We start from the raw sequence: 22921 nt of genomic DNA, 5'->3' as shown, positions 1-22921 counted from the left end.
TAAATATATACGGGGGCGCCGTTCAGCATTCTATCAAATAAATGCAGCTCTTCTCTCCGCCTTTTCTGAAATACAGAAGTGTTAATCCAACATAGGCATCAGTTTGTATCGATACATATGTAGGCCTACAAGGGGATCAGTAAAATATAAATGTAAACAAGGACTAAGACCATCATGAAGGGTGTACCTAGAAACCTGATTACAAGACAAACGACGGCTTAGACTAGCCTTAGACCATGTATAAAAGTTCTTCACGGATGGGAGGTTATAGAAGAAGCTTTTATTTTAAAACAAATGGGTTTTTTTTTACATCAAGTAGACTTAAATTTTATAAAACGATAAGGATAACTAACGAAACAGTATAAATTGCTCAATATGACTTCGTATAGGAACATTACAACCAGGGTAAATATAGTGTGATTTATTTTTAAAACCCGCAAAAGATGAAATAAATATTGCGCAATGTGCTATGATTTTTATCTAACACGAAAACAAAAGTAGGCCTACACGTGACAACCTTTAGGGCATGAAAGTCAATTTATTGTTCTGTTGATTTCTCGATGTTTCTAAAAAAAACGCATGCTTTGATATTTTTAGTTAGTCTGCATATCGATAAAGCATCTATTGTTGTTTATTGATCACCATGCTAACATATCGCTCTTTCGTCGGCCAACATATCCAAACTATTGAACTACACACTTTATCAGAATATCGTTCAAGCTATTGAATTACACGCTTTATCAACATATCGACCAACCTATTGAACTACACACTTTATCAACATATCGTACAACCTATTGAACTACACACTTTATCAACATATCGTCCAACCTTTTGAACAACACACTATCAACATACCATCCTACTTATTGAACTACACACTTTATCAACATACCTTCCAACCAATTAAATTACACACTTTGTTAACACTCCTCTGTTAAATGGGGAAAAAAATCATCCCATGTAATAAAATAAACCGGTAGTGATCTCCCCTAAACTTTCTCGAATATTCTTATATAAAACAACAGGGGATGGTAACTGGGGATATAGTTATGATTTTTAATCCATTTTAAATACTTAAACTTTTAAAAATAGAATAGAATCTCATAAAAAAAACATTGCGCACCAAGCAAACGCCGAATAAAAACGCGTATAATAGTGCGCAATATTATTAGTACTTTAAAAATTTACATTAGTTTTTTGAGAAATCGGAAGTAGCGTAAATTACTACTTCCAGTCAACGGAAATTACTCAAAATTTAACAGAAGGTAGAGAATTAGATCTTTTACTTACATGTGAAATTTCATTTATCTATCTGAAATAGTACTCAAGTTATAGGCTTTTAAAAAATTCAAAGTAGGAAAAGTACCACTTCCGGTTATCGGAAATCGCTCAAAAGTTGATACGGATCTACGATTTTGATAAAATACTTATATATGAAATTTCATCAACCTAGCTGTAACGGTACTTAAGTTATCGTGTTTACACACGGACAGACAGACAGACAGACAGACACACACACACACAGACATACGGACAAGATTGCAAAATTATGTTTTTCCGTATCAGTGAGGTGTAAAACGTCGAGATTTGTAAAAATCTCGATTTTTTTTTTTTGCACGATTACAATACTTTCTCTATACTACGTATATACGAGAAAGTAAAAAACTAAATCCTTTTATTTTGTGGAGGATTAGTAAGGATTAGGCCTAGATTTTAATCGATAAACGACATACAATTCACACACACACACACAACTACCCACACAGGTAGCCTACAGTTGGGGGAGTGCTCAGCACACAAATACATTTACACACATTGCATTTATATACACGCACACACACTGATATTACTGTGGCGACTTACTTACAAATTCACAATTCATTTTTACTGGTAAATTGTACATTGTTATCAATGTGTGCGTTATAAAACATTGACAATAATTTAATTTTTTCTTTATATAATCAACAGTATTAATTACCAATTGTGTGTATTATAAAACAGTTAATATAATTTCACTTTTATTTAAATAATCAACAATTATTGTTTTTTTTATCAAATGTGTGAATTATAAAACCGTTAACATACTTATTTTTTTTAATTAAATTAATCAACAATGATGATTATAAACTACACTCAAAAGTTCCATCCACACAACTCAAGAACGCACTCTGCAGTAGCTTGGATAAGAGACGGAGGAATTTTTCTTCTCATAAAATTACAGGTAGGCCTAGATGTGGCTAGTCGAGAGAGCGCCCCCCCCCGCCCCACCTTTGATGTGTAACACCGCCCCTGTTTCTGTTTGTGCCAGTTACAGTGGATGACAAGAGAATGTGTCGGTCGTATGTCATTGCCCTGTCGTTACCTGCACAGGACGTGACAGGACCTGACAATACGTGAATGGATGGTCACGTCCCTCCCTGATCACAGGCGGAAGGCGTCCAGTAACGGACATGGTGGATGGGCTCTAGTAACGGACATTGTGAATGGGTGGATGGGTTCTAGTAACGGACATTGTGAATGGGTGGATGGGTTCTAGTAACGGACATGGTGGATGGGTTCTAGTAACGGATATGGTGGATGGGTTCTAGTAACGGACATGGTGGATGGGTTCTAGTAACGGACATGGTGGATGGGCTCTAGTAACGGACATGGTGGATGGGTGGATGGGTTCTAGTAACGGACATGGTGGATGGGTTCTAGTAACGGACATGGTGGATGGGCTCTAGTAACGGACATGGTGGCTCTAGTAACGGACATGGTGGATGGGTGGATGGGTTCTAGTAACGGACATGGTGGATGGGTTCTAGTAACGGACATGGTGGATGGGTTCTAGTAACGGACATGGTGGCTCTAGTAACGGACATGGTGGATGGGTTCTAGTAACGGACATGGTGGATGGGTTCTAGTAACGGACATGGTGGCTCTAGTAACGGACATGGTGGCTCTAGTAACGGACATGGTGGATGGGTTCTAGTAACGGACATGGTGGAAAGGCTCTAGTAACGGACATGGTGGATGGGCTCTAGTAACGGACATGGTGGATGGGCTCTAGTAACGGACATGGTGGATGGGCTCTAGTAACGGACATGGTGGCTCTAGTAACGGACATGGTGGCTCTAGTAACGGACATGGTGGCTCTAGTAACGGACATGGTGGATGGGTTCTAGTAACGGACATGGTGGCTCTAGTAACGGACATGGTGGCTCTAGTAACGGACATGGTGGATGGGCTCTAGTAACGGACATGGTGGATGGGCTCTAGTAACGGACATGGTGGCTCTAGTAACGGACATGGTGGATGGGTTCTAGTAACGGACATGGTGGATGGGCTCTAGTAACGGACATGGTGGATGGGTGGATGGGCTCTAGTAACGGACATGGTGGATGGGTTCTAGTAACGGATATGGTGGATGGGCTCTAGTAACGGACATGGTGGATGGGTTCTAGTAACGGACATGGTGGCTCTAGTAACGGACATGGTGGCTCTAGTAACGGACATGGTGGATGGGCTCTAGTAACGGACATGGTGGCTCTAGTAACGGACATGGTGGATGGGCTCTAGTAACGGACATGGTGGCTCTAGTAACGGACATGGTGGATGGGCTCTAGTAACGGACATGGTGGCTCTAGTAACGGACATGGTGGATGGGCTCTAGTAACGGACATGGTGGATGGGCTCTAGTAACGGACATGGTGGATGGGCTCTAGTAACGGACATGGTGGCTCTAGTAACGGACATGGTGGATGAGCTCTAGTAACGGACATGGTGGATGGGCTCTAGTAACGGACATGGTGGCTCTAGTAACGGACATGGTGGATGGGCTCTAGTAACGGACATGGTGGCTCTAGTAACGGACATGGTGGATGGGCTCTAGTAACGGACATGGTGGCTCTAGTAACGGACATGGTGGCTCTAGTAACGGACATGGTGGCTCTAGTAACGGACATGGTGGATGGGTTCTAGTAACGGACATGGTGGATGGGCTCTAGTAACGGACATGGTGGATGGGTTCTAGTAACCGACATGGTGGATGGGTTCTAGTAACGGACATGGTGGATGGGCTCTAGTAACGGACATGGTGGATGGGCTCTAGTAACGGACATGGTGGATGGGTTCTAGTAACGGACATGGTGGCTCTAGTAACGGACATGGTGGCTCTAGTAACGGACATGGTGGATGGGCTCTAGTAACGGACATGGTGGATGGGTTCTAGTAACGGACATGGTGGCTCTAGTAACTGCCATGGTGGATGGGCTCTAGTAACGGACATGGTGGATGGGTTCTAGTAACGGACATGGTGGATGGGCTCTAGTAACGGACATGGTGGATGGGCTCTAGTAACGGACATGGTGGATGGGTGGATCGGCTCTAGTAACGGACATGGTGGATGGGTTCTAGTAACGGACATGGTGGATGGGCTCTAGTAACGGACATGGTGGCTCTAGTAACGGACATGGTGGCTCTAGTAACGGACATGGTGGATGGGCTCTAGTAACGGACATGGTGGATGGGTTCTAGTAACGGACATGGTGGCAGGGCTGTAGTAACGGACATGGTGGATGGGCTCTAGTAACGGACATGGTGGATGGGTTCTAGTAACGGACATGGTGGATGGGCTCTAGTAACGGACATGGTGGATGGGTTCTAGTAACGGACATGGTGGCTCTAGTAACTGCCATGGTGGATGGGCTCTAGTAACGGACATGGTGGATGGGTTCTAGTAACGGACATGGTGGATGGGTTCTAGTAACGGACATGGTGGCAGGGCTCTAGTAACGGACATGGTGGATGGGTGGATGGGTTCTAGTAACGGACATGGTGGATGGGTTCTAGTAACGGACATGGTGGATGGGTGGATGGGTTCTAGTCACGGACATGGTGGATGGGCTGTAGTAACGGACATGGTGGATGGGTTCTAGTAACGGACATGGTGGATGGGCTCTAGTAACGGACATGGTGGCAGGGCTCTAGTAACGGACATGGTGGCTCTAGTAACGGACATGGTGGCTCTAGTAACGGACATGGTGGCTCTAGTAACGGACATGGTGGATGGGCTCTAGTAACGGACATGGTGGCTCTAGTAACGGACATGGTGGCTCTAGTAACGGACATGGTGGCTCTAGTAACGGACATGGTGGATGGGCTCTAGTAACGGACATGGTGGATGGGCTCTAGTAACGGACATGGTGGCTCTAGTAACGGACATGGTGGCTCTAGTAACGGACATAGTGGCTCTAGTAACGGACATGGTGGCTCTAGTAACGGACATGGTGGATGGGCTCTAGTAACGGACATGGTGGCTCTAGTAACGGACATGGTGGATGGGCTCTAGTAACGGACATGGTGGATGGGCTCTAGTAACGGACATGGTGGCTCTAGTAACGGACATGGTGGCTCTAGTAACGGACATGGTGGATGGGCTCTAGTAACGGACATGGTGGATGGGCTCTAATAACGGACATGGTGGCTCTAGTAACGGACATGGTGGCTCTAGTAACGGACATGGTGGATGGGCTCTAGTAACGGACATGGTGGCTCTAGTAACGGACATGGTGGCAGGGCTCTAGTAACGGACATGGTGGATGGGGTCTAGTAACGGACATGGTGGCTCTAGTAACGGACATGGTGGATGGGCTCTAGTAACGGACATGGTGGCTCTAGTAACGGACATGGTGGCTCTAGTAACGGACATGGTGGATGGGCTCTAGTAACGGACATGGTGGCTCTAGTAACGGACATGGTGGCTCTAGTAACGGACATGGTGGCTCTAGTAACGGACATGGTGGCTCTAGTAACGGACATGGTGGATGGGCTCTAGTAACGGACATGGTGGCTCTAGTAACGGACATGGTGGCTCTAGTAACGTACATGGTGGATGGGCTCTAGTAACGGACATGGTGGATGGGCTCTAGTAACGGACATGGTGGATGGGCTCTAGTAACGGACATGGTGGATGGGTTCTAGTAACGGACATGGTGGATGGGCTCTAGTAACGGACATGGTGGCTCTAGTAACGGACATGGTGGATGGGCTCTAGTAACGGACATGGTGGATGGGCTCTAGTAACGGACATGGTGGCTCTAGTAACGGACATGGTGGCTCTAGTAACGGACATGGTGGCTCTAGTAACGGACATGGTGGATGGGCTTTAGTAACGGACATGGTGGCTCTAGTAACGGACATGGTGGATGGGCTCTAGTAACGGACATGGTGGATGGGCTCTAGTAACGGATATGGTGGCTCTAGTAACGGACATGGTGGCTCTAGTAACGGACATGGTGGATGGGCTCTAGTAACGGACATGGTGGATGGGCTCTAGTAACGGACATGGTGGCTCTAGTAACGGACATGGTGGCTCTAGTAACGGACATGGTGGATGGGCTCTAGTAACGGACATGGTGGCTCTAGTAACGGACATGGTGGCAGGGCTCTAGTAACGGACATGGTGGATGGGGTCTAGTAACGGACATGGTGGCTCTAGTAACGGACATGGTGGATGGGCTCTAGTAACGGACATGGTGGCTCTAGTAACGGACATGGTGGCAGGGCTCTAGTAACGGACATGGTGGATGGGCTCTAGTAACGGACATGGTGGCTCTAGTAACGGACATGGTGGATGGGCTCTAGTAACGGACATGGTGGATGGGCTCTAGTAACGGACATGGTGGCTCTAGTAACGGACATGGTGGATGGGTTCTAGTAACGGACATGGTGGATGGGCTCTAGTAACGGACATGGTGGATGGGTGGATGGGCTCTAGTAACGGACATGGTGGATGGGTTCTAGTAACGGATATGGTGGATGGGCTCTAGTAACGGACATGGTGGATGGGTTCTAGTAACGGACATGGTGGCTCTAGTAACGGACATGGTGGCTCTAGTAACGGACATGGTGGATGGGCTCTAGTAACGGACATGGTGGCTCTAGTAACGGACATGGTGGATGGGCTCTAGTAACGGACATGGTGGCTCTAGTAACGGACATGGTGGATGGGCTCTAGTAACGGACATGGTGGCTCTAGTAACGGACATGGTGGATGGGCTCTAGTAACGGACATGGTGGATGGGCTCTAGTAACGGACATGGTGGATGGGCTCTAGTAACGGACATGGTGGCTCTAGTAACGGACATGGTGGATGAGCTCTAGTAACGGACATGGTGGATGGGCTCTAGTAACGGACATGGTGGCTCTAGTAACGGACATGGTGGATGGGCTCTAGTAACGGACATGGTGGCTCTAGTAACGGACATGGTGGATGGGCTCTAGTAACGGACATGGTGGCTCTAGTAACGGACATGGTGGCTCTAGTAACGGACATGGTGGCTCTAGTAACGGACATGGTGGATGGGTTCTAGTAACGGACATGGTGGATGGGCTCTAGTAACGGACATGGTGGATGGGTTCTAGTAACCGACATGGTGGATGGGTTCTAGTAACGGACATGGTGGATGGGCTCTAGTAACGGACATGGTGGATGGGCTCTAGTAACGGACATGGTGGATGGGTTCTAGTAACGGACATGGTGGCTCTAGTAACGGACATGGTGGCTCTAGTAACGGACATGGTGGATGGGCTCTAGTAACGGACATGGTGGATGGGTTCTAGTAACGGACATGGTGGCTCTAGTAACTGCCATGGTGGATGGGCTCTAGTAACGGACATGGTGGATGGGTTCTAGTAACGGACATGGTGGATGGGCTCTAGTAACGGACATGGTGGATGGGCTCTAGTAACGGACATGGTGGATGGGTGGATCGGCTCTAGTAACGGACATGGTGGATGGGTTCTAGTAACGGACATGGTGGATGGGCTCTAGTAACGGACATGGTGGCTCTAGTAACGGACATGGTGGCTCTAGTAACGGACATGGTGGATGGGCTCTAGTAACGGACATGGTGGATGGGTTCTAGTAACGGACATGGTGGCAGGGCTGTAGTAACGGACATGGTGGATGGGCTCTAGTAACGGACATGGTGGATGGGTTCTAGTAACGGACATGGTGGATGGGCTCTAGTAACGGACATGGTGGATGGGTTCTAGTAACGGACATGGTGGCTCTAGTAACTGCCATGGTGGATGGGCTCTAGTAACGGACATGGTGGATGGGTTCTAGTAACGGACATGGTGGATGGGTTCTAGTAACGGACATGGTGGCAGGGCTCTAGTAACGGACATGGTGGATGGGTGGATGGGTTCTAGTAACGGACATGGTGGATGGGTTCTAGTAACGGACATGGTGGATGGGTGGATGGGTTCTAGTCACGGACATGGTGGATGGGCTGTAGTAACGGACATGGTGGATGGGTTCTAGTAACGGACATGGTGGATGGGCTCTAGTAACGGACATGGTGGCAGGGCTCTAGTAACGGACATGGTGGCTCTAGTAACGGACATGGTGGCTCTAGTAACGGACATGGTGGCTCTAGTAACGGACATGGTGGATGGGCTCTAGTAACGGACATGGTGGCTCTAGTAACGGACATGGTGGCTCTAGTAACGGACATGGTGGCTCTAGTAACGGACATGGTGGATGGGCTCTAGTAACGGACATGGTGGATGGGCTCTAGTAACGGACATGGTGGCTCTAGTAACGGACATGGTGGCTCTAGTAACGGACATAGTGGCTCTAGTAACGGACATGGTGGCTCTAGTAACGGACATGGTGGATGGGCTCTAGTAACGGACATGGTGGCTCTAGTAACGGACATGGTGGATGGGCTCTAGTAACGGACATGGTGGATGGGCTCTAGTAACGGACATGGTGGCTCTAGTAACGGACATGGTGGCTCTAGTAACGGACATGGTGGATGGGCTCTAGTAACGGACATGGTGGATGGGCTCTAATAACGGACATGGTGGCTCTAGTAACGGACATGGTGGCTCTAGTAACGGACATGGTGGATGGGCTCTAGTAACGGACATGGTGGCTCTAGTAACGGACATGGTGGCAGGGCTCTAGTAACGGACATGGTGGATGGGGTCTAGTAACGGACATGGTGGCTCTAGTAACGGACATGGTGGATGGGCTCTAGTAACGGACATGGTGGCTCTAGTAACGGACATGGTGGCTCTAGTAACGGACATGGTGGATGGGCTCTAGTAACGGACATGGTGGCTCTAGTAACGGACATGGTGGCTCTAGTAACGGACATGGTGGCTCTAGTAACGGACATGGTGGCTCTAGTAACGGACATGGTGGATGGGCTCTAGTAACGGACATGGTGGCTCTAGTAACGGACATGGTGGCTCTAGTAACGTACATGGTGGATGGGCTCTAGTAACGGACATGGTGGATGGGCTCTAGTAACGGACATGGTGGATGGGCTCTAGTAACGGACATGGTGGATGGGTTCTAGTAACGGACATGGTGGATGGGCTCTAGTAACGGACATGGTGGCTCTAGTAACGGACATGGTGGATGGGCTCTAGTAACGGACATGGTGGATGGGCTCTAGTAACGGACATGGTGGCTCTAGTAACGGACATGGTGGCTCTAGTAACGGACATGGTGGCTCTAGTAACGGACATGGTGGATGGGCTTTAGTAACGGACATGGTGGCTCTAGTAACGGACATGGTGGATGGGCTCTAGTAACGGACATGGTGGATGGGCTCTAGTAACGGATATGGTGGCTCTAGTAACGGACATGGTGGCTCTAGTAACGGACATGGTGGATGGGCTCTAGTAACGGACATGGTGGATGGGCTCTAGTAACGGACATGGTGGCTCTAGTAACGGACATGGTGGCTCTAGTAACGGACATGGTGGATGGGCTCTAGTAACGGACATGGTGGCTCTAGTAACGGACATGGTGGCAGGGCTCTAGTAACGGACATGGTGGATGGGGTCTAGTAACGGACATGGTGGCTCTAGTAACGGACATGGTGGATGGGCTCTAGTAACGGACATGGTGGCTCTAGTAACGGACATGGTGGCAGGGCTCTAGTAACGGACATGGTGGATGGGCTCTAGTAACGGACATGGTGGCTCTAGTAACGGACATGGTGGATGGGCTCTAGTAACGGACATGGTGGCTCTAGTAACGGACATGGTGGCTCTAGTAACGGACATGGTGGCTCTAGTAACGGACATGGTGGATGGGCTCTAGTAACGGACATGGTGGCTCTAGTAACGGACATGGTGGCAGGGCTCTAGTAACGGACATGGTGGATGGGCTCTAGTAACGGACATGGTGGCTCTAGTCACGGACATGGTGGCTCTAGTTACGGACATGGTGGATGGGCTCTAGTAACGGACATGGTGGATGGGCTCTAGTAACGGACATGGTGGCTCTAGTAACGGACATGGTGGATGGGTTCTAGTAACGGCCATGGTGGCAGGGCTCTAGTAACGGACATGGTGGCAGGGCTCTAGTAACGGATATGGTGGATGGGCTCTAGTAACGGACATGGTGGCTCTAGTAACGGACATGGTGGCTCTAGTAACGGACATGGTGGATGGGCTCTAGTAACGGACATGGTGGATGGGCTCTAGTAACGGACATGGTGGATGGGCTCTAGTAACTGCCATGGTGGATGGGCTCTAGTAACTGACATGGTGGATGGGCTCTAGTAACGGACATGGTGGATGGGCTCTAGTAACTGACATGGTGGATGGGCTCTAGTAACTGCCATGGTGGATGGGCTCTAGTAACGGACATGGTGGATGGGCTCTAGTAACTGCCATGGTGGATGGGCTCTAGTAACGGACATGGTGGATGGGCTCTAGTAACGGACATGGTGGATGGGTGGATGGGCTCTAGTAACTGCCATGGTGGATGGGCTCTAGTAACGGACATGGTGGCTCTAGTAACTGCCATGGTGGATGGGCTCTAGTAACTGACATGGTGGATGGGCTCTAGTAACTGCCATGGTGGATGGGCTCTAGTAACGGACATGGTGGATGGGCTCTAGTAACGGACATGGTGGATGGGCTCTAGTAACGGACATGGTGGCTCTAGTAACGGACATGGTGGCTCTAGTAACGGACATGGTGGCTCTAGTAACGGACATGGTGGCTCTAGTAACGGACATGGTGGATGGGCTCTAGTAACGGACATGGTGGATGGGCTCTAGTAACATGGTGGCAGGGCTCTAGTAACGGACATAGTCCGGTTTCGCGATGTCAGAGGCGTAGCGATGGGGGACAGGGGGGGGGGGCATATGTCCCCGAGCGCCGACCTTAGCTGCATTTTTGCAGTTGGGGGGGGGGGGGTGAAAATCGAAAGTTTGAGGGGGGGGGGGAGTGCAAATCGAAAATTTGCTCCCGAGGGGGCGCCAAATTGAAAGTTTGTCCCCGGGTGCCGGGAAGGGTCGCTACGCCTCTGCGCGATGTGCTCAATAAATACATCTAACAACCGGAGAGTTTGTTGGGCGCAGGGGCGGAACTACAGTGCCGCCAGACCCCGCAATGCGGGGGGGGGGGGGCCCATGCCGGTTAGGGGGCCCACAGCCGCCCATAATCATTTTTTTTTTTATAGTTAAAGTTAATTTTCTTGCATTTTTGACCTGATGGTTGTTTTGAAAAAAGAATACTGTAGCTGCGGTTGTAGTATCTTTATTCTATAGACACTATCCTACGCTCTTGTATATTCTTTTTCCTACAATCAAACACACGCTGTTGTCGGCAAAATTCTTTTGAAAAAATATCAATTGCGCGAGAGGCCGCTAGATATTAAGACGGCTTTTTGAGACCATCCCAAATTTAGTACTGATGTATAAAAGCACATCGGTGCTTTGTTGTCCCTTTTAAGTTCCTTTCTCAGCTCTAAGCCTTACAAGAAGCGAATAGATAGCGCCCAGTGTTCCCTCTAAGCTGCGCGGTTGCGCGGCCGCGCACTAGTTTTGAGCTGCCGCGCAGTGATTTTGTAAAATACTTATATCTTTGTATAAGACTTTTAGAACACCGCGCACACAAAACACACACGTTGCACACTAACTTTTTTTCCATTAGAGGTAGCATTGATAGCGCCCCAACAACTGAGCTGGCTCGTATCGGTGGTAGTGTTGACAAACTAGCGCTCCAACAACTAATAGCCAAGAAATAAAGTACCGACATTGTTTACGTTTAATAACCACTGTTCTAGAAAACAAGGCAAACGTCTCAAATAAATACACGAATGATAGCGTGTTATATATATATATATATATATATATATATATATATATATATATATATATATATATATATATATATATATATATATATATATATATATATATATATATATATATATATATATATATATATATATATATATATTAGTTTCGTCACTGGCACCTTAATAGTAGTTTTGTAAAATAACAAACAGATAACAGATCTAATACTGTAGTGATGTTATATAGTAGCTAAGACATGCTGTTGCGTAAAAAAAAAAATTAAAAATATACACACGAGCTGTAGTGTGAAAGATAGACAAACGTTCACATCACTTCCATAAATAATTTCCCTTTTTCAAATAGTCAAATGGGGGGGGGGGTGTTTATAATCTCCTTTTAGTAGATTTGTAATGATCAAATTAAACATCAATTACTTATCTTAATTATTATTTTTTTTAAATAAGTACTAAAGAATGGTAAAGTATAAAAATGAAATATAGTTAAAAGGAATAATATAAATACGAAAAATCATAAATATAAACATAACCCGAGACACCATTACTTATACAAAATTTCATGACTTATATACTTTTGACCGACTTAATGATTAGATGTATTAAGGCAAACAAATGTAAACAGAGATTTTCAAAACAGACCAATGCATTCATACACATGACATGTTATTGTGATTAGATTTAATTGAATTTTTCTTTTCAAAACCCGATCAGGCCAGAAATGAATGTCCTATGTTCCTAATGTGTTTGTATATATATATATATATATATATATATATATATATATATATATATATATATATATATATATATATATATATATATATATATATATATATACATATATATACATATATATACATATATACGGGTTCCGCCACTGGTTGGGCGAGGTGAATTAATAATTAATTTAGCGGAATGAAAGGGGGTTTTACTTCTAAAAACAAACACATAGTCTAAGGAATTTTTTTTTTAAATGTGATGCGGATTATAAAAAAAATTCTTTGAGAACATGTCTCCAGCTAAAGTGAATAACTAATAAAAAAAACAAAAATTCGATTTTTGTTTTGTTTAAAGTTTTTCGTTGTCGTAAACATGAAATAGGGTCATATATTGTAATTATTTTTTTTGAATGTTGTTAGTAAACTCAGCTTCAAATATCACATCCTTTCTTTTTGTTTGTTTGTTGTTTCACTAATTTTTTTTTTTTAGTTTTTTTTATAGTTTTTTTTTTTGATAATATGGTGCTTCTATTTTACTTTACTTTTTCTTGTTTTAATACTGTATTAATTTTCCTTACACAAGGCCAATCATTGAAAATAAACATAAGATTTTTAGCCCTGCAGTTACAGTGTAAGAGTAATAGACACCTTTATTTTCAAATACAGGTATACATAATTGATTGTTACAGTGATATTGTTTTATTTACAGGTATACAGAAATGATTATGTTACAGTGATTTACACCTTAATTTGTATATACAGGTATTCAGAAATGATTATGTAAGTGTAAGTATTGTTTATTGCTATGTGTAAACAGACGGACATGTTAGAGAGCTATACATATTGTTAGTGTATGAATACATGTAGACTCACCACCACAGAGAACAATATCCTACCACATTGTAGTGGACTCTACTCCATCACAACCCACGCCCAGAATCACGTGATTTTAATCAGTCCAACAGAAATGGGGAGAAGATTCCAACAAGTATACTGCATTCAAGCTGGACGCGACTTCTTTGGACTGAAACAACTGCGAGCCACGCACCGAATCACTAGTCATCTTTCTCACAGTGGGCCGGCCTGTGGCAGGTTTGTTCTCTCTCACAGTGGCCTGTGGCAGGTTTGGTCTCTCACACGGTGATCTTGTGTCAGGTATACTTTAGAACGCCTGTGATCGATTCGTTCCGCAACTTTTAAATTAGTCATAGAAAGGGAAGGGAGGGTTTTTTTTTATTACCACTTAAGATATTTTAATGGAGAAAAAAAGTTTTAATTTATTCACACAGCTGGGTTTTTATAGAGAGGGTTATTTGTTTAACACACTAGCTTGGTAGTTAGGAATGGTGTTTTTAGTTTGATTCGTTTATTTGGATCTGATAGATTTGATTTGACACAGCGTTGAGTATAAATAGAAACGATTGCCTCGTTTTGGCGCTGCTGATAACGTCTTTCGTGATGACGCAAGTAATAAATGCATGTGTGTGGTTAAAAGGCGTTACCGGGGGGAGGGTGGTGTATGTTGAAGGGAGCAGGATTTCTTTCGGACATTTTTTCCGGGGGCAGCGCTTACAATTTCCGGGAGGTGTGTGGGGGGGGGGGGGGGGTGGATGAACATTGGTTAAACTAAAAAATTCGATATAAATTATATATCTTTTCGTTTCGTCCCCCCCCCCCCCACCCCTGGGGAGATGTCAGGCAGGGAGGGAGAAATGCAAAGTGACTAAATGATAAACAGTTAAACTAGACTGAAAATGGCTTGACCGAATTAGCTGACCAATGGTTGTGAAATATGACCGCTGTTTAAGGACCAATATAGTTGTAAAGTACCAACAATGAAAATTTTTTTTATAAAGCTACGTAAAATTTGTGATATGACAACAATCAATGAAAAAAATTATTTAAGATGGTCTACAAGGCGGCAACGTGTGACTTTATATTACACTAAAAACTGTCATTTCTTTCACAAGCAGTGTTTCATCCAGACACTTTTTTTTCTATGGGGGGGGGGGGGGGGCGGACACACTTGAAATTTTCTGGGGGAGTGGGGGCGGACTAAAATTTCCAAGCGGAAAGGTTGGGGGGGGGGGGGGGGTAATGTTAAAAGTATATATTTTCTATATAAATTCCATTTCGTTCGGGGGTTGGGTGAAAGGGGGGGGGAGATTCTTCCAAGAGATGCCTGGAAGAATCACTGTTCACAAGATCTAGGAGTTAATGGAATAAAATCAATACCGATCGGCAGGAATTGTACTGAATCTTTGATCTGATCACATCACGAAGATAATAAATTTTAGATGAATTGAATGACGTCATTTCGTGGTGGAAACCGTGACGTCTGCTCAGAGGCGTAGCGACCCTTCCCGGCACCCGGGGACAAACTTTCAATTTGCCCCCCCCCCCCCCCCCACATATTTTTTATATTTATAATTTAAAAAAGCAGCTAAAATTAGCTTATTTTGGCGCCCCTATGGTCGGCATATGTACCCCCCCCCTACGCCTCTGCTCTCCCTGTCTTTCTCTCTATTCGCAAATAAACTATTAACACACTTAAAACACGCTCATGTGCCTGAGGGTGGTTTTTGCAGTTCGATGTATATCTTCCTGACATATCTTTACAGATAATATATTCATTACTTTTTTTTCAATTTTCCCGAAGCCGGAAATCCTATCAACCAACTACCGAAAGCTACCGTTGTGTCAGTTACTACGTAGCAGTGGTTTTGTAGTCTTGATTAGTTATTCTTAAATTACTAAAATTATAAGCGTGTCCACATACTCCCCTACACACGTCCAGTGTTTCTTCCATACATTTTCTCGGGGGGGGGGGGGGGGCACACTGGTAAAAGTATGTTTTCTATATAAATTCCACTTCGTTCGGGCGTGAGGGGTAGAGATGTCTAGAAAAACACTGCACACGTCAAGTAGATCAATGCTGACACACAATACATCTCAACATCAATACACACATACAACTGTAAAGGCCGGTTGAATCAACTCGACCTGCATTAGATGAACTCTATTCTCGGGTGGGGGGGGGGGGGGGGGGGTTGAGGGGTGGCTCTAGCAAGCGTGTCTCACTAGAGTGGCCTCTGGCTAGCATGTTGTTTCATTAGAGTGGCTCTGGGTTGCGTAGTGCTGGCCACACTATTCCTTTATGTGCCAAGGTCAGTGAAGCAGATAAACTCTACTTAACCTGCACCATGTGTCTTAGATACAAACAGGAAAAGACGAAGTCCCCAGTAAACAATACATTTGTCCAAAGGTAGATCCCTGCTATATACATCATGTGACTCCATAGCTATGGACTATGGAGTCACAATATGTATGTAACACTCTGATTGTCTACTTAGGTACCCCGCATAACAAACCATTAACTCACAGAAATACAAGAAGAACACAGTGCTCGTGTAGATTTTATTAGGGTAAAACAAAACAAAAACCCTCCACAATGAGATTGTTGGGTTGTTTTAGCACTGAAAAAATAATTAAACTTAAATAAAGCTAGCACTCGACCTCTGACCTCGCATGTATTAACATTTGACCTATGAATAGTGAAAACATTGTGTAACGGTATCTTTCACTGGGGGTTCAAACACAGAATGAATTAGTAAACAAAACTCGCCATGATTAATGCCCTTGTAATCATACAGATCCAACACTTGCATACAATCAGAACAAGAAGAAATACTGAATGGACACAGGCAACTGTTAAAGGGGAGGCTACTCTGACAACAAACTTTCACAAAATTAACATGTGATTGATAACATAATTCAATGACATATAATCAAGTAACAGTAATGTTTAAGCTCCCTTTTTCTTTATTTTAAGTAGGTGTTTTTTTTTCTGAATACTAATGAGTAGTGGGGGGAGATCTTAGTTGATCCTAGACCCTCATTACTGCAGACACCTATGAAGGCTAATGATGACAACACTGAGACCTGAAGTCAGACAGAAAGCTGAGAAAGAATAATTGCCTTGTTGATAGTTAACAGTGGCACAAAAATGATGCTTGTCTCCCTTGATTATATTTCTTGACTGAAGGGACCTTCAATGTGATTCTATTTTCCTACAAACAATACTCTCACACAAACAGCTTATGGCAAACAAGTCATTATAATCTAACTAAGACACTGGCCTTAAGCTTAAGAGGAAGATTTAAATCAAGACAAGAAACTGAGCACACTCTCAATGACAAGAACACAAGTGATCCAGGATTTCAGTGTTTGACCAGTACACAGACCCAGTTTGATTTGAAGCAAAAACAAATCATACAGATATGAACATGAAGTGTGTGCATAAAAAAATACTGTTTCAAGAAAAAAAAATTCATAGTGTAGCATTTTATTTCAAAATTAACTTCCTTAATTATGAACACATACTGCCAGACACTAGCAAAATAAAATTAGGGTTATTATATTGTTGATTAAATGTTGATACCACTCCCTTTATGCCAAATGGAAAAAATTACATGAATTAAAGTTCAGGATTTAACACCTACCCATGAGCACTGAAACTATATGTTAGAAAATTTAACACTGTACGTAGATAACCATATATTTCATTTGCAAAAATTAAACTATATTTCTATGCATCAAGACGACAGGTACCCGGTAGGAAAAAAAAATGTAAATAGTAAAAATTATGTAGCTTGTATTATGCTTAAAATTCTGGACTTCTTTGGTTAGGTTGCATGTTTCCAAAAGCATGCAAGCAACAAAATATGTATGCAACACCACAAGAATGTAACAAGTTATCGAGCGCAGTTGTAAAGCTAGGGTTAAACAGAACATGTAGAAATGGAACCTCACAAACTAAAGAGCTCGGAGGGACCACATGAATCAGGGACAGCTAAGGACCAGTCAACATACCTCACATCTTCCTCTCAGCTTAGTCTTGTATGCATAGATAAGTCTGTAGTACTCCACTAGCAGATTTTAATCACACGCCCAGCCACACCAACAAACTCTTATCTATCATAAATATAGATCAAACATTATCTACAACTTCCGAAAAAAAAACCTTTGTCACAGAAATATGCATCAAGCTATCCAAATTATTTTAGTTACATTTTGATATACATACATTGTGGACAACTAGTTGTGAGAGAGTGCCAAAGAAAACAAATTTGCAAAGAAATTAACAAAAAATCACTCTGTATTGCTGCCATGCAGGTTACTGTGAACAATAATCTGCATTTGAATGAAGGCAAAGTTGTTTTGTCAAGGAGCTGGTTGATAAACAACTTTTAGATAGAAGGAAAAAAATTAATTTGAGCTAATGCTGATAAAATTTTAATTTAAAAAATACATCAGTTTTTTTCATTTTCAAAAGCAACAGAAAAGTATTTCACAAGCACACACTGACTTTGTAAAAATACTGATTTTAAAACATTTTAAACATAATATGAATACAATACATTTTTATATTAATTTTTTTTAACTCAATTTGCTAATAATTCTCATATAAACTAAATTAAAATTGTAAAAATATATTTTAAAATAAAAAATAACCATGAAAAACTAAGTTTTAGACATCTTTTTAGAAACATCTATAAAAATATAAACACAGTGGATAAATGACTTTAAAAAACCCAGACCCAGGGGATATTATGTGGCTTAGCTGCTAACTTCATCAACCATACATGCAGGCTTTTAAATTTTAACAAAATATAAAAATTGATTTAAAAACTTCATGTCATATGGCCACAGAAATTCTTTAAAAAAAAAGTTTGATTATGAAAACTTTGTAACAACCTAACTCAACAAAATGTATTTCTGCGTCAACTATACAATGAGCCTAACTAATAGTATGCCAAACAGATCAAGCTAATAATATCACTGGGAAAAATTAGCCCGTCTTTATATATATTTGTTTATATATATTAGATATACACATTTTTATATATCAATGAACGCAAACACATCTCACTGCCAATGATGAATTCTGCTATCAGTCAGGTCGGATGAATGACAGCCTGCATGTCTAATCATCAGAAGTGAAGCACAGAGCACTTTGATTGAATGCAATTAATAACAGCATTAGACCGAAAGACATTGGCCTGAGTGCGTAAAACCATTCAAATATCCATTTCAAACTGGGGGTGCTCGTCATGGCCGAACTTGGATTCTATAAATTAAAAAAAAAAAGGAATTTTTTTTTTCTATGAGACAACCAAATAAACATTGAAAAAAAGATAACCAAATCATAAGCAACAAAATATGGTGAGCAAACTATCGAAGACAAAAGATTCAAACATTAATGGAATAAACATCTTTTGAGGTGTTTTTTGTTGAGCTAAAGATGATTAATTTTACAAAATAGTTTCATACCCTCTTTCAAATGGTCTTTGTCCTCTTTTGGTCCGTTCTCTTTATTTTTTGGACTAGCTATGAATGAATCTGTATCGAAATCTGTGACACCTGGAATTTTCGCCATATTTACAGGGGGACTTCTTGCTAAAGGTGAGTTCCTTAACTGCATTAGACGTGATCGATCATACACTATACGAGTACCTGCAATATAAAATTACATTTGATGTATAAAGTAAATTTATTTACATTCTCTATAATACATTATCTCATTAATTTTTACCTGCATGTACTTTTATGACAATGATTTTTTGTGAGTTTAAAGTAGTGTATTGGGTTTATTTTAAATAAGTGGGAAGTTGTATGCCTTGCTAATGGACACATTACATTATCACACATTGAAGGCCATTCATTACAATCACAGTGGTATACAATTATTTTATAATGAAATTAACTTTCCATGTCTATCATTATCAAACTACGAGTAAGAGTTTTAAGACATTTTACTCACTGTGCTAATTAATGAAACAGCTAAGCAATTCATTACTAAATATTTAGTAAATATAGTAATGATGCTCAATAAGGGCCTGTTTTTTTTCCCCAGATATTCTGCTCAGTCAATATGTGAAGAATATTTTGTCTGTGTAAATAAAAGGTTTTTTTTGTCGGGGTGGGGGGGGGGGGGGGGGGTAGGCAGTCCACCCTCCTGAAGTTATGCCTGAAACTGAAAGGAATATTTGAGCCAACAGCTGAGCTGCAGTTGGGTAATTTTCACTGTGTAATGTAACCCTGTTCCTGTAACACAATGGATAGTATAAGGTTGGATGGATAGCCTAAGTATATGTATAGTTACCAAGACTGACTAAACATTCTACAACTTAAGTCTGTAGGATTGAGGGGGGGGGGGGGGAAGTTGTATCCAAAAAGTTATTTATAGTAGTAGTAGTAGCCTGGTAGTTTATTTGTCCCGGAACAAAATCAGTTTTATCTGGCAGAATGAGAATCCCAGATTAACAGTAACTAAACTATCTAACAATTTAGTAATAGTCTAGATTTGCCCTATACAAGACTTGCAAAATGAGTTAGATCAAGACTGATGAGGATTTGATAAAGAAACATGCAATTTTATTTAGATCTAGTAGAGTAGTCAGTAAACCAAGTCACATGGCCTTCTATTTTTGTGGTGTCGGCCATTTTGAATAATCAATTTAAACTACACAAGGCAGGGGTGGGGAAAGTATGGTGCGAAAATGAATAATTAACTGAATTTTTAAAAAATCATAACTCAAGATCAGATGTGTGCAGTGTATGCCATAGTATGAAATATTTGCAGATTTTGAAGAAAGAAAGAAAAATAATTCTAAAGTAAATGAGCAGCCTAGATCTATGATATTTTATTTATTTATTATTTATTGCTTACCACCAGGTGTTGTGGAAAATAATGTTCCTCCTGGGGTCGAACTGTAATCAGATGGCAGCTGTGAGACGTCGTTTAGCACTACTCGTCTCATTGCAGGAATATCTCGTCCCTTTGGTGACTGATCTTGCCCCGACATTTTTTTTATTACAATCAACCCCCAATATTTTTATATTCCCCTTCGAAAGTTGCTAGACTCTATCACTCAGCCTTTCTGCGAAACACAAACATACACACACATTCAGCAGTAACAAACCCAGATTTTTTACTAAATTAAAGCCAAATGTAAAAAATAAAGTAGGATGTTGTTATCAAGCCAAAGAAATTTAGGCCCTATGAAATGGTAAAAGTAAAAAGTTATTTTTTTTTAGAGAAAATTATGTAGAATACAAAATTTACTAAACATTTTCGTATTTGGCAAAAAAAAAACCAACTAATATTGGCGTTTAAACGTACGAAAAATACAGCATTTTAGGTGTTATCGTTATAGGCCAAAGATGTTATCGTTATACTATAGGCCAATACAATTTTAAAATATAACCTAAAAGATGATATTACTAATAATGTAGGCCTACTTACGATTGTGCAGGTAGTCTATCCTAACAATAACATTACAAAGTTAACGCCGTAGTTAATAGTTTTAGATCTGTGTAATAAATAAATGGTGTAACTCATAAAATATTCACTACACACTACACTTATGTTTTGACTGTCAGCTAAGGAAACGTCCACACACGACGTCATACTACAAGGGGGTCGAGATGTACGTGTGTGTGTGTGGGGGGGGGGGGGGTCGATGTTAAAATTAAGTGTGATGTGACGACACTGATTTGCATTTTAAAAACTGATGTTAGAAGCCGAATTTCGCGTTTAAAATTATTTTATTATTATATACACAATATATTATATATTATATTATATACACAATGTTGTCCGAGCTTAAATGTGTCTATTTTAGGACGAAATCGCTGTTTTAAAATACAATCGTGATTAAGTAGGGGGGGGGGGGGGGCATTTGTATGACGTCATTTTAGAAAGGTGTCTGGCTTTTTTTTTTGGCAATTTTCGGGGGTGGGGGTGTAAAATTGTTAAAAAGATTGTTAAAAAGTGAAACGTTGTTTATTGATTACTCATAGGGGTCGTCCATAAATGACGTCACACTCGAAGGGGGAGGGGGTCCGTAATGTGACGGTGTGTGATGAGAGGGAGGGGGGTTCAGATGGTGCGACGTCACACTTTTGCATTATAAAAAAGCAATGTTAGAAAACGAATTTTAGACGTTATTTCGCGTTTGAGGAGACTGTTTTAATAATTTGTTATAGGAATTGATTAAAATACTCTATTTTGACATAGTTAGAAAAGATTTTGGAAAAAAATATCGATGTTTAAAAAAAATTCAACTGCAATTTTGATGGTGGTTGTAGGCTGAGGTGCGACGTCATTTAAAGGGGGGGGGGGGTCTGGCTTTTTGTGACGATGTGTGACAGGGGGGAGGGGGAGGTAAAAATCGTTAAAAAAGTGTGACGTCATTTATGGATGACCCCCATATCTATAATATAGAAATGTTCTATAGACGGTTAAGATAATACGTTTGTGACATTGTGTGATATGTTGGAGGGGGGGGGGGGGGAAGACATTTGACGTAGATACTTTTGGTGTACTTTCAAGAATAACAATTAATTGGAGGGGGGGGGGGGAGTGATTGGAGGGGGGGAAGTGAGTGTGAATAATGATTGCTAGAGGGTTTGTGATGTCATTTTTCCATTTAAGCTTTTTTTTTTGGGGGGGGGGGGGGGTGGCTGGCTGTTTGTGACGATAGGTATTGGTGGAGAATGAGAGCATGCTTGATTTATTATTAGTTATGCTAAAAAGCATATTTAATTAAGGTTACATGTTTTCTTCTTAGCCCAACGTGAGTCAGGTATCCATCAGAGCTGTGTGGACTCTGTCTGCTGACTTGAACCCGGATTCGAACTCGAGACTTACGGGTTAGCAGTCTACTCTCTCTAGTGAGCAATTAAAAAAAAGATGACTGAATTTCTCACAAGAAGTCAAGTTATACAGAGCAGACGTCTTAACGATCATCTTGCGAGCGTGCAAATATTCCACAGAGGATGGGGTCTCGATGAGGCGTGAACACACGTACACTCAGACAGTTCGCTTGTCGATGGCTAACAAACAAATCGTTTGACAAACGTCGCTTCACATTTGTGTTATAGTTCTTTTAAAGATATTTAAAATATGAATGGATGTATCGATGACGAAGTAAAAATAAAGTCTTATTCAGGCATGATTTTTTTTTTATTAATCAGATATGGCGGGTTTTGTGGCTGTAATATGTACTGGTGATAATTG

At 42.2% G+C, this 22921-nt stretch overlaps 2 protein-coding genes across 2 annotated transcripts in view; both read right to left on the bottom strand.

The window, feature by feature from the left end:
- Positions 1-13966, bottom strand: part of LOC131953194 (ankyrin repeat and SAM domain-containing protein 4B-like) — a 28625-nt gene extending 14659 nt beyond the window's left edge. The window contains exon 1 of the mRNA XM_059316305.1: positions 13711-13966. The gene's annotated coding sequence lies outside the window, so the exon portion shown is untranslated. The remainder of the gene's footprint in view (positions 1-13710) is intronic.
- Positions 13967-16240: 2274 nt separating this feature from the next.
- Positions 16241-20840, bottom strand: LOC131953113 (eukaryotic translation initiation factor 4E-binding protein 1). Its single transcript, XM_059316181.1, has 3 exons — positions 20570-20840; positions 19171-19353; positions 16241-18967 (listed from the first exon to the last, which is right to left on the bottom strand). Exons 1-3 carry the CDS (start codon positions 20703-20705, stop codon positions 18918-18920), a joined length of 369 nt encoding a protein of 122 aa, XP_059172164.1. The 5' UTR covers positions 20706-20840; the 3' UTR covers positions 16241-18917.
- Positions 20841-22921: the final 2081 nt, after the last annotated feature.

This window comes from Physella acuta, unplaced genomic scaffold, assembly GCF_028476545.2.
Source record: "Physella acuta isolate Inbredline_101_S28 unplaced genomic scaffold, ASM2847654v3 ptg000008l, whole genome shotgun sequence".
Classification (NCBI taxonomy): domain Eukaryota; kingdom Metazoa; phylum Mollusca; class Gastropoda; family Physidae; genus Physella; species Physella acuta.
This window is presented reverse-complemented; position numbering and strand designations above follow the sequence as displayed.

Bases quoted from the DNA above. Each gene is read 5' to 3' on its own strand.
- LOC131953113 (XM_059316181.1), bottom strand. From the start codon at position 20,705: ATGTCGGGGCAAGATCAGTCACCAAAGGGACGAGATATTCCTGCAATG. The intron at 19,354-20,569 runs GTAAGCAATAAA...TTTATATTGCAG, and splicing joins ATTTTCCACAACACCTGGTG to GTACTCGTATAGTGTATGAT. The intron at 18,968-19,170 runs GTATGAAACTAT...TTTAATTTATAG, and splicing joins CAAAGACCATTTGAAAGAGG to AATCCAAGTTCGGCCATGAC.